Genomic DNA, 19182 nt, shown 5'->3' with positions numbered 1-19182 from the left:
AATATAACAACTTAAGAACATTTTAGTTGGTTTAAACTAATGTACCAACTCATATACCAAAAGATTTAACAATAAAACAAATATTGGTCTAACTAACTAACCAACTTAACTTGATTTGACAAAAGTAAGGGAAATACCAACTGACAGTCCAAGTTCGTTTTTCTTATTTTTTTTTTATATATTTTTCTGTTTTTCAAATATTCTCTTTTTTTTTTTTAAAGAACTACTTTTACCCTGTCTAATTGGTACCCCCTTTTATAACTTTGAAATACGTTGACAAATCATAACTCATACTAATTAGAATAATCCAGACTTACTCCAGAATCATGACAAAATTAATCTACCCCCAATAAACGGAAATATACCACCCTGACATAACCATGACAACCCCAAATCTTCCAACTAGCATAGGCAACTAATGACCAACCAAGGATTTCAACTATCGGTATGGCGAGTAAAGGTTAAATATTTAATTGGATTTAAACAAACGAAAAGGCGAGGCTCAACAAGTTTTCTAAGTGTATCTTGCACTAAAAATGAGTGCAAACAAAGGTTAAACAAGGGAAATTCACTAACCAATGTGATTAGCTACTTAAACACATGCAAACAAACATGGTTAAACAATGATAATCATAAACAAAGGGTGAATAAACAAAGAAAACGGGTTTAATCCTAAATTTACCTCTTTATCATCTAGCAAACTACGGGACGATCAACTAAGACAAGTTCTAGAATCAACGCAATCACCGACACACTCATATCAAAGAAAGAAATAAACGGAAGTGGAAAATCAACCTCAAACTTCCACATCATAGTTCAGAGCTCTAAAAGAGACCCTTACTTCCGGATAAATCCAAAAGTCTAAGAGAGGGACAAATTTACAAGGCCAACAAACCAAAACCGCAACACCTAGCATATCTATAAATGAAACAAGAATCTCACATATTTGGTGTTTTGGGATAGAGTGTGCTAGTAATATAATCAATCCAGAAGGGATTTGCCTATCTAATCATTCAAAACACATTTCACAATTTAAAAGTATTTACCAAAGGGAAGTATAGTTTAATTACTAATATGATTAAATCCTATATGACAAAGCAATTAAACTATAAGGACAAGCAATCAAAAGTTCAAAAAGTCTCAAAAATCACCCAGCTTTTTCCTATTTACCTCTCCCCCCATACTTGAACAATCGACAAACCTTTCAAACTTCTCCACATGATCATACAGATCCCACTTAACAACCCCCTTAAACTGATTTTCCTCAACCCGAGACAAATGATTACCCTTGACATTGAAATTCGGAGCGGTGGTTGGAGGACGAATAGTCGAGCCCCTATTAGGTGCAATGATTCGAGTACTCTCCCCAATAGTCCTATCAAACGGATGAACCATGTCTTCGACCATGTTTCTTGGTGTAGTAGGAGGTGTAGAGGGTGGAGTAGAGTTTGGTGTTGAGTGTGATGAATTTCTTGGTGAAATTTTTGGTGGAGTTGGTTGTTTATTTTCCGGTGGTGTGGAATGGATTGAACTTTCAGCTTCAACGTTTAAGTTTAAGGAATCTATTTTGCTAGGTGAAAGTTTAATGGTTTTAGAAGGTTTCTTCCCTCGTCTCTTCGTCTTTCCCGGATTAGATTGAGGACTTACTAGTGGTACACCAACAGCCCTTCTGGTCATCAACTAAGAAACAAACCTGAAAACACAAACAAAGAAAACCATAAAACGCACCGGGTTACACAAACAAAACAAAACAGAAAAATTAAAACTAATAAATCAAAAATTAACCTAAGAAAACAAGTAACTCTCTTGCACTTGAGTACAAGAAAGGATCAACTACGAAATCTCAAACTAAAGCTCTTAAATTAGTCCCCGGCAGCGGCGCCAAAAACTTAATGTGTGAAAATCGAGTTAAATTAAAATACTAGAAATACTCCGTATCAAATACCACACACAATCGAGCAGTGGACCCGTCCGTATGCAATATAAACTAAAGTAAGTCTAGGTTCGTTCCACAGAGACTACAAAGTGCTAGCGAGTTTTAAGTAGCTAAAAAGAATTTGGTTTTTAAAGACATCACGTCATCTTGGTTTTTATATTAAAAAGTTAGTTGATTGAAAGAGTTAGAAATTCCGAAGAATTTATCGAAAAGAGAATTGTCGTATATCAAATAAAATTAAAAGATCATCCACTTCGACTCCATGACACACATTATTTAGGTTGCATTTATATTAAAACCAATTCAACTTGTTGATTTTATAACGAGGTAGAACAAAGAACTCACTAGTTGCGCATCTAGCTTATTACCCTATCCGACCCATTAACCAATCTTTCGACCCCTAAGTTCCGGTTACCACCTTCACTATCAAGACCTACCGAATTGACTAAATTGTTGTGTTATTGTAAACAATCTTGTCTATCGATTTTACCAAACCGTTAACACTTTGAATTCTATTATCTATTGTCGTTTATTGTCTTGTTACCTCAAGTCAACACCTATTAATTTACCGCAGGAGCTTTATTTTGGAGAAGTTGGTCGAACAAGTCAGATTCATTAAGGACGTTGATGTCGTTGTTCGAACCAGCGGGTCTAAAGTAAGCATTCCAAATCCACAAATCATATGAAGCAACCGCTTCAAGCTAATCGTTGGATGTCCTTTGTCACCACGAGTATATTGGCCTTGCCATGCCGTTGGGCAGTTTCTCCAAGCCCAGTGCATACAATCAACGCTTCCAAGCATACCCGGAAAACCATGCACTGCCTCGTGTTTAGCGGTCACGCGGTTAACATCTTCTTGAGTCGGTTTTCTCAAAAACTCTGAGTGATATAACTGAACAAGACATTTGTAGAAGTAGTTCAACGAATCGGCAGACGTTTGGGAACTCATTTCGAGGTATTCATCTAACTGGTCGGCAGTAGAAGCATAAACTAGTTGTCGTACAGCGGAAGTACATTTTTAAAAAATATTTAACGCCGGCGACCCACAACGTCGGTTGGAGCGTTCTGGAAGAATGCAAAGTTTTTTGGTAATGGTTGTATGGCGTTAAAGTGATATATATCGTTCACTATACGAAGAAACATTTCTTTGGGCATTTGAAAACGCCTTCTAAAATAATCGGCAGGGTAAACGGGTTGCGGGGCAAAGTAATGATTATATAAACATGTGGCGGATTCCACATGGTTTCTGGGTATTGTTCTTCTTGGTATTTTTGGTTTGTTTGCCATTCTTGAGCTCTCTGCTTCTTCTTTTTCTTCGTCAACGAAAGTAATGAAAGTGTTTAAGATTTCGGCATCTATTGTATACTTACGAATGTATGAGACTGAATCTTCGTCGGAACTTGACATATTTAGTGAAAATGTATAGAGTGAAAGATTTTATTGATAGTGTGAAGAAAATGGAATAGGTGATGAAGACTGAGATGTGAAAGGGTAGTATATATAGATGAAAAGTTTTAAAAAAATATATACAAACTAACTAGCCGTTTAGTTTAAAAAAATTTTAAAATTTTTTTTTGTTTCCATTACAAGCGACCCCACCCACGCTCCCTTCCTCTCGTCTTCGCCCATCGATGGATTGAACACCTTCGAACGAATTGCCGTCGAACGAGAACGCTCCTTATAGCTTCGTGGTCGAAGAGGTCATCGACGAACGATCGATGAACCCTTAGGGAGAGGCCTTAGTACTTTCAGAATCCTACTTTCTCGTTGGTTACAACTTTATATACCTTAACTTTTATGGTAGACTGGTCAACCCTGCTTCTAAGGATAGTGGTGTGAAAAAATAACCTGATAATTCTCTTAATTATTGGATAATGACATGTGAAAAAATCAGGGACAAATTAAAAAAGAAAATTAGTAAATATCATATGTCACCTTCTTATAATATTAGGAGGATTTTTAAGCTAATTTTTAAAAGAATTTATCATTTTTCATAAGTAAATTAATGATTGTTTTCATATTATATCTGGATTTGAAAAAGTAAATAAGTAATATATGTTCACCTAAACTTCTCGTGCTTTGTCAATGGTCATCACAATCCTACTTACCCGATTATTATAAATAATACTAGTGGCCAGACCCGTCCAATGGAATGGTATTCTCAAAATATATTAATTAAAGCTAAAAAATTGGAATTCAAATATATTAAATAGATATACCGAAATCAACTTGAAAATTTGTTAGCTGAATAGCCACTCCATCGGTCAAAATACTCCAAAAATTATCCGCCCAACGAAGAAACACACGAAAATTAACTCCATATAAATATTGATTTTAGTTTACCCTTTTTTTTTCCAACTTTAGTTAAATAAAAAATTTACAGTTTCTTATATTCTAAAAGTGTAAATTATATATATATAAAAGTATAATTAAATATAAATTAGGTTAAAGTGTAAATTGGTGATGAAAAATCAAAAAGTGTAAGTTAATTATTTTAAATTGGGTTGAAGTGTAAATTGATGATGAGAAACTAAAAAGTGTAAATTAATTGTTTTAGATTGAGGTTAAAGTGTAAATTGGTGATGGAAAACTAAAAAGTATAAATTAATTTAGATTAATATTAAAAAAATTAGAGGATTAATAAGGAGAGAAGATTAGACTCAAGGAGGTGGATTAGGGGTGCCAAGTGTACCTCCAACCCCCTCTTTTAGTTATATTATAGATATCTTCGTAACAAATTAACCCAAAAATTCTTCTCAATTCCTAAAATGAGAGTATGTAAAGTATGCAAATTTAACTTAATCCTTTTCTTAATGTTATCCTTTTATTTTTACATATATCATCATCTAATGTTTTGGAAAAGTTTTATGCTCTTTTGTTAGAAAGATTAATCATTTCTTTATCATTACGAGCATGGTATCCGCACAATGCGGCGACGATGACAATATCACAGTGATGTGGTGGCATTAACGAATGGTGACAGCGGCGGCAGATGCGTCAAGTGGTGTAAGTATTTGATATAAAGATATTTGATTTAAAAGAATATTGGATATCTTTTAGAAGATAATGACTTGATTGTGTAAGTTAATTCATTAAGGATAAAATGATAATTTCACCTGTTTCAAAAATCTTAACTTTTCAACATGAGGATATAGTTTTCATATGGTAGTATTTCAAACAATTTATGGCCCCATTAAGTACTTACTACGGTGAAATATATCCAAAGCGGTGATCATGGTAGTGTGGTGGTGGTGCGACGACTGGTGGTGATGGTGGCGACGACGACTGGCTGTGAGTCTGTGATGGTTGTTGGTGGCAGTGGCAACGCGTAGAAGGGTGGTAGCATGACGATTGGTGATCAAGATGACAGTGTCAGCGACGACAGTTAATTGTGTAAGTTATTAATGTAAATACAACCGTAAAAGATGACAATGTAATTATTTTAAAAAATGATAGTTAGATTTTGTTATTATTGATATTATTAAGAGTGGTTTGTATAGATGATAATAATAAAAACAATTAACTTTTTGTATTGTATTGTAGTTTTTTGTTTTTTGTTTTTGAAGGCAAATTATATATATATATATAATTAAGGAGGGCTTATCTACAGTAACTGTGCTGACGTTAACAATTTTGTTTTTTTCTAGATTTGATTTTTTATTTTTATTTTTAAAATTTTTTTTATTTTGATTTTTACCACTTAACTTTTGGGTTTTTAACTGTAGTCTAACATTTTGTATACAAACTTAAGTATAATTTACTTTTAAAGTTTGTAATTTTTATCAATTAACTTTGAATTTTAACTTTAATCATCAAATTTTATTTTATTTTGTTTTTTACTTTCAATATCTTATTTTGAGGTTTTTAACTTTTAACATTGAACTCTTGATTTTGGCCACCTATTTTTTTTACTTTCTACCTCTTATAATAAACTTTAAGTGTCCAAACTTTTAGATAATGTTACATGTATGTTTGCACGACGCAACGACGATCCGGGGCAACGCCTGGATTAAAATTTTAGTTTCATTAACAACAACGCATATTACATGAGCATACTAGTACAAATATATGAGCTATATATCTACATCTACATGAAGCAAAAAGTATTCCATTTCTTCCACGTGAGATTCAACTTTGGGGCTGGATTCCTAATCCATATGTAACCCAAAGATTGGATGCCCTCAACGATCTTTTTGGCCGATGCCAAAGTCTCCTTAAAAAACCTTTCATTTCTTGACTTTCATATTCTCCAACAAGCAAGCAAAACGATCGATTGGAAATTACCTTTTGAATTTGCCAAGCATAACACGATTATGTAGCTCCAACAAGTCAATTACCGAGAAGACATATATTGTATTGTAGTTATATATATTTGCTGCTTGTCAAAAAAAAAAGTTATTTTTACAGTATATATAGCTCTTTAAAAACTTTAAAGTGATCATTTCTAGAGAAAATGAACAAAATACTTGTAGATCTCGAATGACAATTTATTGACCGTTAAATTCACCAGTTTTTTATATTATTTTTTTATTTTCAAGAGACTGACACAAGTGACGATATTAAAATAATACTCCGTAGTATCAAAACCTAAAAGTAGTAATGTTGGAAATATTATATTGTGAAAATTAATTGCATAAAAATGGTGACATTCTTCGATATAATATAAGTGTACAGAACTTAATTCCAAAGGGTTGATGATACTTATACCGCCGGGATTAGTTTAAGTCATATATCATTAAACATGTTTTATATAATTTTTAAAAGTTGGGTATGAAACTAGTAATTTCTTTTTTTTTAAAGTTGGGTATGATACTACTCGGGTAATTTATCTTAAATATACAATGTACCTTTTTTTAAAGACAACAAACGAATAATGACTAACATTCTCCACATGGATCTTTAAAGAATTTGCTCTCAATATACTACTCGTATATTACATAGTTATAAATTATAATGTTGGTAAAATATACGGTATATTACCTCTATTGAAAAGGGATGACATGACAAAATATATAAATACTGTCATACACACACACACACACTGCCCAACAACTAGTTTCTTTGTTGTCTTTCCTCTCAATATTTTACAATATGTTCAAACCCACACCACTTACTACTAGATGCTGTTTTATTTTCTGTTTTTCCATCATTCTAGTTGTTGTGGCTCATGGAAAAAGGAGAACACAATCAAACCTCCAATGTGATTTGTTTAAAGGAAGTTGGATCATGGATAGATCCAACCCGGTGTATAATGGATCTGAATGCCCATTTGTTGACCCGGGATTAAACTGTCAAAAGAATGGCAGAACTGATCAAATGTATCTCCACTTTAGATGGCAACCTCATGGTTGTGCACTTGCCAGGTTAGTTAATTAGTGTGTTTGTATTCATTTTTGTTTAAGTTTTATGTACACATTAATATATGGGGTGTCTTGGATTTATTATTGAAAGTGTTTATAGTTTTTAAAATGAAAAAAAAAAAAAAAGCAACTTTACAAGAAGTTAGCTTTTTCAAAGTTGTAAAAAGAAACTGTAAAAACAAAAGTAAATGCAGTTGGTCCATCATACTGTACCACATGGGCTTGTAAGAAACTACTGTTTGTAAACGTGTAATATTTCTTCTTTTTAATTTGTCTTTTACAATTATAGTGTAATGTAATTATATAATGCAAAGATCAAATAAATAACTGTTTGACAATTTGTATGTGTGACGATAACTGCTGATAGTTTTAGGTAGTCTAAACCTATTAGCAAAAACTCAAAAAATTTCTAGCGGGTAGTGATGTAACCGATGTTGCAAAGAAGAGATGAATGATGTGTCACATGGGCGGTTTAGGTACTGGGCAAAGTGAACAACTTTCTTGGGCCCGATTTTTTGTGGGCCGAATTTTTAAATTGTGCATGTGTTATTGTTTTAAATTTGTTAATGATATCATTTGCAATGATTTTTTCTTATGTATATATTTGTGAAAAATAACTTTTGATACGCTGATTAAATTAATATAACGCATATAACCGTCTTTATAAATAGTTTACATAATTTAATTTTGGTTTTTGTCCAACTTGGCCCAGGCCCATAAATCCTCACGGCCACGTCACTTTCTTTATGGATTAGAATCCTTTAAAGTTGATCCAACTATATCGCTAAAGTTTATCAACTTTAGAGATTTAATCCGATGGTCAAGATTAAAATTAATCCATTTAGTTAAAAAATGGGTTAGAAAATGATGATGTTTTGCTTACTTGCTTTCCTGTTAGATTTGGTTAATCTCAAAAGAAAAATGGTCTGTTTTAAATAATAGTATATAGAATCTACACAAAACACATTAGTCACCCTCTTCCCAAAAAGAGATCTAAGAAAATGCAAGTTACTATACATGTGGTCATCAATATCTACCCGTTGATGACTTAGTTTTTAATCCGTATATAAGTTTTCATTTCGATCTATTAAATGGCATGTTAGCCATTTAAAGTCTTTGTAATTGTTATTGACATATGTTATGTATTAGTCAAAACAATTTATTTCACCACATATAGATATGAAAATAGAAAGTTTTGATATTTAGATATAAACATTGACATAAAGACGTGTCAAAAAATGTGAAACAAATACTCATGACAAAATCAATGAATATGATAGAGAAGATCTATGAGCCATATTTCCATGGAACCATCATAAATAGGAAATGCTACATTGATCATTGAGTTTGAAGGTTTAGTACTTTTGTTGATGGGTTGATCTCTTAAGTATTCTTGCCAAAGTTTTTTTCTTTTTGCCAAATTCCAAAACATTATTATGAAGTTCATTTAATACGAAAGATTATGAAGTCAGTTGCTATGAAATTTATAGGTTCAATGGAATCAAGTTTCTGCGGCGAAACAGGGGCAAGAAAATCATGTTCGTTGGAGATTCATTGAGTTCAAACCAATGGCAGTCACTAGCGTGCATGCTTCATCGCACCGTTCCTCCATCCAAGCACACCTTTGAGCGACGAGGACCACTCTCAACGCTTTCATTCCCGGTAAGTTCTCCTTTCCTTAATCAACATTCATTGTCCACTCATGTTCCTCAAACATTCATTGTCCACTCATGGATAGTTTCATTTTTCAATTTTGAACATTTTTTTGTGTCCATTGAAGGAATATGGAGTTTCAGTTGTGTACCTGAAAAACGGGTTTCTTGTTGACCTGGTGGTGGAGAAAAGAGGCCGGGTTCTGAAACTGGATTCAATCAGCAGGTTCGGTAAATGGGAAGGAGCAGACATTCTCATCTTCAACAGCTATCACTGGTGGACTCACAATGGAATCAAACAAACGTATGTTTAATATATATCAGACGTTAAAAAGTTTTAAAATGTAATAGCGCCTTTTGGAGACTCTCTACATATGTTTGGTTTTGTGTGCAGATGGGACTATTTTCAAGTTGGTGAAGATATATATAGAGAAATGGAGCGAATGGACGCTTATAAGATTGCATTAACAACATGGGCTAAATGGGTTGACACCTACATAGATCCTCAGAAGACCCGAGTCTTTTTCCAAGGGATTTCGGCTGTTCATGAGAGGTAACTTACATTGTCATACTCAAATGATTCGGGCCAGCCTTGTGCCATTGTATCTAACTGTGAAATGTAAATTGACTTTATGTGTTTACAGAGGCAAGGATTGGAATGAACCTAATGTCCGGAACTGCAATGGGCAAACTCTGCCTACTCGAGGGCTACATTATCCAGGAAAAAGATATCCAGGGCAAGAAGTGGTAAAGGATGTATTAACACAAATGAAACATCCCGCTTATCTGTTGGATATAACACTTCTTACCCAGTTAAGGAAAGATGCTCACCCGTCCAAGTATGGTGACGGAGGCATGGACTGCAGCCACTGGTGTCTTGCCGGGGTTCCAGATACATGGAACCAGATTTTGTACAACATCTTGCTTAGGAATTAGATTTTTTGTACAAAATTTTTCATCCCTCAAGAATCTTGGAATTGCTAAATAGAGGAATATGCTCATACTATTCTTGTACAATTTAAAGTACAACATGAAATGATAATTCAGAAAACGGCGTTCTAGCTAGCTCTTAGTGTGTATCCTCTTGTTCTTATTGGCAACTCAATGGGCTTCTGTGCCTGGTGAGGATGCTCATATACACCTTAAGCCTTAAGGTGTGTAAAGAGGTCACTTCCAAGCTGCATCAGCAAGTTACTGGTATATATTCTACAAAATCTATCTACGAAAGGGCATGCTGGGTAACTTGTCAAAACGGGTTGAGTATGGCCAACCAGCAAATGCCTTCTATTCTATATCTTTGGAGTGTTATATATATATATATATATATATGACAATTATTGTGAGAACTAGTAAAAGGTCGAGAACTGCGAGAACTAATCTAATCCATTAGATTATCTAAATCAATGGTTAATAACACTTTATGGCATTTGTGTAAATAAGCTTTCAATTAAAAGGCTGGAACGTGCATAAAGGGTAGAATGGGTATACAAAAAGAGTATTAATAAAACAAATCATTTATTAAAAACAAAGCAGAAAACAAAAACCCCAAACCGATGCCCCTCAAACACTCCGTGGAAAACTCCAGAAACCTTCATTGAAAGATTCAATCCAATCATAAAATCAAAACAAAATCAGAAATTGAAGAAAAAAATCCATGGTGTTTCTGCTATCAACTAAGAATCCGGGATCTACTAAAGAGGAAAATTTTCAAGTATAGATACAGGATTGTCATATGATGAGGAGTAAAAGAGGTTTTTTTTAACCTAAAAAATTTTGTTGTTCGATTCATGTGTTGGTTCATATGGTTTTATAACTAATTTCGATTCATGTGTTTATATAAGTAATTACGATTAATGAGTTTCATATTTTTCTTGTTTTTCAATTGGTAGGAACAATTAGGAGTGACAGGGTAAGAATGTTGTAATCGTTTAGCAACTTTACCAATATATAAGAAACGATGACTGATTTAACTGGTCCATCAAGTAAATCCGCTGAAGGTACATCTGAAACATTATGTATTTAGTTGTAAGTATATTGTTTTTTTTAATAGTAATGTCATATTTTATGGTTGTTGTAATCGTTGTTTGAGATTGGGACACATGTGTTTGAGGTAGTTAACCTCAATGGATGGCTTGATCCGTTGTACATGGTGTTTTTTTAAGCCGATAGTATATTATGATTAGCTGTTAGCTAGGTGTACACATTTGTATGTTTGGTAGTTCACCTGTGTTGAGTTTGGTTTACAAATAGTTGTGTATTTGGCGGTTCACAATTGTTCAGTTGGTTACAACCATGTAACGAATGTTTGGGTACGAGAGGTTTTAGGTTTTAGCTTTGTCGAATGTGTGTTCTTCGTCGTTTCCATTAAGTATGAACTAATGTTAATATGTGTTTTGGATTAGCTTTGTTAAATCATGTACCCGTGTGAAAATGATGTTGTGACAATGTGAACAGATATAAGGAAATCATCATTAGGCAAAGATGCGCGGGGAGGATTTAAACGGGAACAAGGACGGTTAGGTGATCCAAATAGAGGCGAAGGGAATACAAGGAAAACACATGCGTCGTCGGTTGATAAAAATAGGGGCATGAGAATTAAAAGGAAAGAAAGTGGATCAGTCAAACTATAGGAGTATGTTGTTTTATAAATGTCAAGGATTCATCTAAGATTTAATCGGTTGTACATGTGTGGTTTTTCAAGCAGATTATGATCAACTGTACCTGTGTGTTTGTTTGAGTCAATATTCTATTTTACAATAGTTAGAACATATGTTCCTGTTCATGTCCACATGTGTTTGTCAGGGAAACATGTGTTTTTCGATGTACACATTGTATGTCATTCATCTCACTTGTGTCTTGCGTTCACAAATGTTTAATGAATGTATGCGTATGAGGTCCGAAATACATCGGATGTGATTTACGGTAAACAAATGAGTACAACACTGTAACACGTTTATGTAAATGGGTTAACTTTGTTTCATTTGGTTTAGAGTAAATGCATATAGTCCACATTTTGACAATTTATTCTATGATTTTTAACACATGTAGAGTCCGGCAATGATGATCTTAAAAAGAAAGAAAGTGGCTCAGGGGATGAATATCATAGAAATGGAACTAAAAGAAAATGATAAAACAATGAACTTAGGGGCGTTTGGTAGAGATGAATGGAAAGGATAAAAATAGAATTGATTCATCTTCGCTTGTTTGATTGGCAAATGGAATGGAAACAGCGAATTGGAAAATGATTCTCATTCCACTAATTTCATTCTTTAAAAAAAGTAGAAGAAAGCAGAGAAAGGAATGAGAGGAGCAAAACTATGCGGGCCCATCAATGAATATGCACCCATCTAGAAAGATGATATAAATATGTAAACCATGTGCCTTGCACAATTTTACAAGATTTGGGAAAAATCTTTCTAACCCTATCCTTCATCATTTTCTTTTCTTTATTATGATATTATTCATCTTTTGCATCTGCATCTTCACAAGGTATTTCTAGTCATCTTGCATCTTTCTTTTTAAACAAAATCAAAGATAAATCTTTTGGTTAAATTGAAACTCGATCTATCAAGCATATTATTATTTCTCATATATTATCATATTATTTTTTTTTGTAAATTTATTCTGTTATTCACTATTTGTGATATACATATTTCAATTTATACTTGTTTACTACGATTTACATATCTCAAAATTCATTTTTGGGTAGGTATTCTTGATTTGTCAATTTGTATGTTTTAATTTCACTTTGGTTTTTATAATTTGGGTGTTATGTATAAAGAAGTTCTACAACAAATTATGAGATGCTTTATTTGACATATCAAGAACACCGACATGATATATTATTGTACTGTATAGACAGAATTTCCAGAAAAGAAGTTGTTATCATTCCATTCAATAGTATAACCAAATAAGAGAAATAAATAACTTCTCTATTTCTAATATTGATTCTCTAGTTATACCAAACAAAGGAATCATTCCATTAATTTCTTTTCCATTCTCTTTCATTCTTCCCTCTAATTCCATTTTTTATGATTCACTCCTACCAGACGCCCCCTTAAGAGTTGGAGGTTTTTTTTTATAACTATGAATAAATAATGTCAAAATGGATGATAACGGACATTACTGACTAAAATAACATCAACTCAACTAAAAAATTTTGTACATGCTTAAAGAAACAAAAAAAACCTTGATAACTTAGTGAGTGTAACATGAGAACACATGTGAATGAAACCAAACTCTTGAATTATAAATAATAATGATACAACAGACAAGTAAATGTGAATGAAGAAGTGTCATGTTGAATGTGAATCTATGCTTCGGTTCTTTGTTTTGCTTTTTCTATTTTTGGTTACAAAGACGTTATTTTCATCCTTTTTTCTTCACTTCACAGTTGTGTATGTTATAGTTGTCTAATATTACTGCAATCACATATTCCCCAAAATATTAATGACGAATATGTTACATCTCGAATATGTTGTAAACTCATATGCCCCATAATCATGATTCACCTATAGTGATCAAAACAAAATCACAAATTTTTAGAACCTCTACGTGTTTGTAGTATTGATGAATCATGTATGCCCCAAAAACTCCAAATGACAAATTATGTTACATCAGTACTAATGAAACAAAAAATTGATTAACGATTCCAAATCAGAATACAACTTAAAGAACAAATAATGAAATGAATGTATTGATGGTGCCTTCAAGGCTTCAACCATCTCATGATTTTGAATACTTCATAGATTGTATCCAAGCCATTCTTTTCCTCCGTATGAATTAAGATATCTTTATTTTGATCCATTTTAACCTCTTTTTGTAAGAAAAAAAGATCTAAATCCTTTGGTAAATTCTAACGATGTATCAACGAATTCATGGAAATAAGGTGAGAGAATGAGATATATTTGCTGTAAATGATAATGATTCAGGTTTTTTTTATTATTTATTATATAATGTAATTGATCTAATTGTAATTGCAAAATTACCATACTATCCCTCCATTTTTTAATTAAATACTAGTTCTCTCAGTTCTTGACATTTTATTGGTTCTCATTTTATCTTTTGGCTATATATTTATATATATATATATATATAGGGGGATGATAATATAAGGCTGTCGGGTATCTAAGGTTAGGTGTGTAACACTCACATATTGTTTTTTTAACCCTTAAAAATCATGGGGACCCATGCATTTATTCATTAAACAATAAATAGTAAAATATTAGTATGTGAGGGGTTTCACACCTAAGCTTAGGTGCCGGACAACTTTATATTCCCTTTTCCCATATATATATATATATATATATAAATAGGGATAATCAAATAAGAACAGTTTTAAAATAAGAACGGTGAGAACACCTAAAAAATATCATTTTGATGCATTAAAAGTCCATAAAACTAACATAGTGCTTAACTAATTATCATTATTTAAGTGTTTAACAATACATTGATCTGTCAAAATCGAAAAAATCACGTTTTTTGGTGGATGCATTATTTTGAAGAATATGCATCCAAAATGGATGCACAAAACAAAAAATATGATTTTCTTGATTTTGACAGGCCAATGTGTTGTTATACACTTAAATAATGATAATTAGTTAAGCACTATGTTAGTTTTATGAACTTTTAATGCATCAAAATGATGTTTTTTAAGTGTTCTCACCGTTCTTATTTTAAGACTGTTCTCACTGGAATGTTACCATATATATATAGGGTAACACTCCGGTGAGAACACCTAAAAACATCAGTTTGATGAATTAAAAGTTCATAAAACTAACATAGTGCTTAACTAATTATCATTATTTAAATGTTTAACAACACATTGATCCGTCAAAATCGAAAAAATCATGTTTTTTTTTATGTGCATCCATTTTGGATGCATATTCATCAAAATGATGCATCCAACAAAAAACGTGATTTTGTCGGGTCAATGTGTTGTTAAACATTTAAATAATGATAATTAGTTATGCGCTATGTCACTTTTGTGGACTTTTAATGCATCAAAATGTAGTTTTTAAGTGTTCTCATTTGTTCTCATTTTAATTTTGTTCTCATTTGATAATCACCCTATATATATATATATATAATATAGGGTAAAGTTATTTTGAGAACTTTTTTTTACGAGAACCTTTGAGAACTTTTCAAATCAAGCCCAACCGATGATTGTTCTTTACATGAAAATTGTTTTTTATTGTTTTATGAATAACTTATGTGTAATTTTGATGTTTATAATTGTGTGGAGGCATGAATTATCATTCGTTATTCAATTATGTGAAGATTTGGATGCTTGATAACATGTGCACGAATATTGCTATGATCACATGTATGCAAGTCGTTCACATGTAATCATAGCAATATTCGTGCACATGTGATCAAGAATCCAAATCTCCACATAATTGTATAACGGATGATAATCCATGCCTCCACACAATTATAAACTTCAAAATTACACATAAATTATTCAGAAAATAATGAAAAAACAATTTTCATGTAAAGAATAATCATCAGTTGGGCATGATTTGAAAAAGTTCTCAAAGGTTCTCGCAAAAAAAAAGGTTCTCAAAATAATTTTCACTATATATATATATATATATATATTCAATTGTGTCAATAATTACCAGTTAGAAGCTACTTTGTTTACAAAGACTTCCAATATCTGATATTGTGTGAAAAACCATCTAGGAGGTTTCAGACTTTGAGACAATGTCACTTCAAAACTTTTTGACACATCTCCGTTTTAGCTATTTGAACTGTGAAAGACGTCTATAGTCGGATTGCCCGATTCAACCCTACTGCCAATTAGTATTCTCTCAATCAGAGGACAAAACTTTCAAATAGATGTGAGATCACCTTGATAACAATATAATTCATGTTATTAAAGCTCAAGTGTATGTTTTAGTGTGTTAATGGAGGTTACTAGTGTGTGTAAGTGTTTGTGGGTAATGGGAGGCTGAAAATGATCTAGAGAGAGAAAATAAACTAGAGAGAAGGATGTATGAAATTAATACGAAAACTTATTACAAGGTTATTATGGAGGGGTATTTATACAAATCACCTAACTAACACTAATACCCCTTCCATAGATAGAATTTTCAATTAAACATCACAATTTTAATTCTAACATCCCCCCCCCCCTTGGTGTTGAATTATAAATGTTGCATCGTCTTCAGTTTTTAAATAAACCTGATGAGCCCATTTATTGAAAATCTTCAATATTGAGTAGACTTTGAAGCTTTATCATTGTCTTCAACATCTTTAATCAACCTTGACTTTGAATCTTCTCAACAATTATATATATTTGGCGATGAGTCTCTAAATCTTGATCTTCTCTTGCAACTTTGAATATTTTAGAAGCATCTTTGAAATCTTTGTAGCTATTGAGCTTTGACAACTTGAACTTTTGAATGTTGATTTCAACTAGATGTTGCTTGGAAAAGTATTGAATCTTTGAGTAGAGTGCGGAAGCTTGGTTTTTGACTTTGAACTTCTTGAATTCTTTTAAGATGCGGAAGCTTGGTTATCTTTGACTTCTTTGGGCAATGTGGAAGCTTGGTTTTGGAATGCGGAAATTTAGTTCGACTATGTGTAAGTCCCAACTATTTCTAGATGGGTGCTGAAGACACCTCTATGTCAATGGTGAGTGTACTTTGCAGCACAATCACTTAATCTGGACGTGACCAGTTTAGAGTAATTGTGTACCAGGTAATCTGGAGGTTTACTTATTAAGGTGACAATGTAAATAAGTAAATACAATGCAATAGATATAATTGACAAGTATTTATATCGATGAGACAATATGTATTTTTCAAATGTATTTTATTTATTGATTGTTAAATAAAATACAAGGTTGTTGCGGAACCAAGATAATATAAAGATGTAAATATCCTAACAACCTATGAAATACAATTGATCTATACTTGGAAATTCTCCTAACAATCGAAACACTTAAAGTTGTGAAATGTTCCTTTTTGCGATTGAGAGAATATTGCACAAGTTCACCAATATTGCAGAATGTATGTGTTTGCAAAGTTGTTGAAATGCTTGGGCAAGGACCTCTATTTATAGTCAAAGTATGAGCATTGGGATCTCAACTTCGAAGTACAAATATGGTTGACAGCACACAAAAGTATTAGTAAATAATCCTTTGTGTGTGCTAAATAAAGTAAGACAAAAGGTTACTTTATTCAACCACTCTACATCTTTGCACTTTTATCCACAGAGAAGATTATTGTCCGGTTAAAAGGATGTTGTGTAAAAGGTCCTCCTCGTGATCAGTGTAAAGCTTTGTAAAGGCATTTACACTGAAGGATCTCCAGTTGATTGATCTGGTGAAATGTCAACTGGGCTTCGCTGCCATTGCCATTTCCTTTCTTCCACTTGTTGTCTTCGACTTCAACTGGAAGGTCTTCAGATTTAAGTCTTCAGATCTCAACTGGAGGAAGTCATCAGTTGCTTAAACTGTACAATGCAACTTGACTTCTAATATTTCGGACAATTCTTCATGCTTTCCAGATGCAGCTGGAGAGATCCAGTTTATAGCCTAAACTGGACCTAACACTATGAAACTCCATTTCTTGAACTAACTTGTCTTTGAATCAACAAACATCTTTGAGCATTTGATCCTTTGATCAATTAGTTCTTGCTCCCCCTCAAATAAGCAACTATCTTGGAGCAACTTACCATTTGAACAATAAATCTTCAATTTCTAGCTCCCCCTCAAACAAATAATCATTTCAGAGCATTTTTATCAATTAAGCAATTCATGAGTTCACTTTTGCTCCCCCTTAAATGAACAATCTCTTGTCAATCTCAAACTCTTCTCATCATCAAACAATGGTCATTTTTCTAACAAATCTTTTCATTATCGACCATGTACTTTCACAAACTAAATTCATCTTTCAAATAATCATATGACTTTCTAAAAACAATCATTCAACTTTCTCAAAACAATATTTCATTTCTCAACATCTCAAGATAATTATTCACTCCCTTCACCTAAACTAATGAGCTTTCGAACAACTAGACAAAACAATTATCCTCAATCAATCAAATTCTACCTAAAACCTTGAAATTCATCTATCAATCATCTAATCATTTCTCCCCCTTATGATGAATATGTGAAATATGTGAAACATGTTCATCATACAATAACGATTGATAGGTAGATGAAAACAAACAACATGTAAGCAAATCAACCTTCCCAATTCCCAATGAACCTATTGGTGAACTAAAATTTGAAGTTGCGTTGTTGGAAAAAGATTTTAAAATGGTGTTTGTGTTCTTTGTGTCTGTGTGAAGAGAAATGAAATCCAGATAAAAATGATCCGCCGACACACCAAAAATCGAAAGGATTAATGGTATGACCTAAAAATACGATTACTAATTTTAGGACTTCCCATTATCATCGAGAAATGCACAAAGCTTATCTCTAAATGGTTTGGTCTATGGCTTTTCAACCGATAGCTTGCTTTAAAGAATGTAATACATGGTCAGTATCACAAAGGCGTTCGATAACTATGTCTTACTATCCTCAAAGACTTTTGGGAAAATAAATCTGAGGTCACATAGACTTCTCGTTAACTCAACAAATTCATAACATGAAAATGTGAGACCTACATTCAACGTTGGAAAAGATGTTAGCATTGGTAGAATTTACATTCGATCGTCGTGGAATATCATAAAAATAGTATAACTACGAATGTTCCAACAATATCACAAAGATATGCAATGTCACAAAGACATATAAAGACTCGATGTGTTTAGTCAAAGAAATATATTTCAAGTACGCTCTAGACTCAATAAGTGATCAAATGAAGTCAGGAACCGAAGCAGAGTGTCTCCCTTTATCAATATCAACATCTTCCAAATGAAGAGTCAATAGAAATGTGAAAATCTCCGTGAGAATAAAACAAGTATTTGTTAAGAAACAATTGAGTGGTTACGAACAGATGTGCATTGCTTCACTGGGTCCATGAAGTCTTCTTCAATATCGAGAAATCAACAAATGAAATCTGATAGAAACGTGTTGACCCGACTTTTTGAGAATTTTGGGGAGGGCTTCATTTCTTTTAGCCCTTTCTCACATCATCATTTTACTATAACCTCTTACTTTTCGACTACTCCCTCATGCCCTATTTGCTCAAACATCATCACACTCATATACCCTCACAATGTAAATTGAGATTTCAACTCCGGGGTCAGATCTCATCGGCGATGACAAGATCATGGAGTA

The 19182-nt window shown here is 32.8% G+C and overlaps 1 protein-coding gene across 1 annotated transcript; it reads left to right on the top strand.

Annotated features, from left to right (window-relative positions):
• Nucleotides 1–6978: 6978 nt before the first annotated feature.
• On the top strand, nt 6979–10013 carry LOC122600887 (protein trichome birefringence-like 42). Its single transcript, XM_043773666.1, has 5 exons — nt 6979–7299; nt 8787–8958; nt 9077–9252; nt 9343–9501; nt 9593–10013. Exons 1-5 carry the CDS (start codon nt 7028–7030, stop codon nt 9882–9884), a joined length of 1071 nt encoding a protein of 356 aa, XP_043629601.1. The 5' UTR covers nt 6979–7027; the 3' UTR covers nt 9885–10013.
• The last annotated feature ends 9169 nt before the right edge of the window (nt 10014–19182 follow it).

The sequence above is a fragment of the Erigeron canadensis genome, chromosome 5 (assembly GCF_010389155.1).
Source record: "Erigeron canadensis isolate Cc75 chromosome 5, C_canadensis_v1, whole genome shotgun sequence".
Classification (NCBI taxonomy): Eukaryota; Viridiplantae; Streptophyta; class Magnoliopsida; order Asterales; family Asteraceae; genus Erigeron; species Erigeron canadensis.
The sequence above is the reverse complement of the archived record's forward strand: the minus strand, read 5'-3'. Positions and strand labels throughout refer to the sequence as shown.

Bases quoted from the DNA above. Each gene is read 5' to 3' on its own strand.
- LOC122600887 (XM_043773666.1), top strand. From the start codon at position 7,028: ATGTTCAAACCCACACCACTTACTACTAGATGCTGTTTTATTTTCTGT. The intron at 7,300-8,786 runs GTTAGTTAATTA...TGAAATTTATAG, and splicing joins CATGGTTGTGCACTTGCCAG to GTTCAATGGAATCAAGTTTC. The intron at 9,253-9,342 runs GTATGTTTAATA...TTTTGTGTGCAG, and splicing joins CACAATGGAATCAAACAAAC to ATGGGACTATTTTCAAGTTG.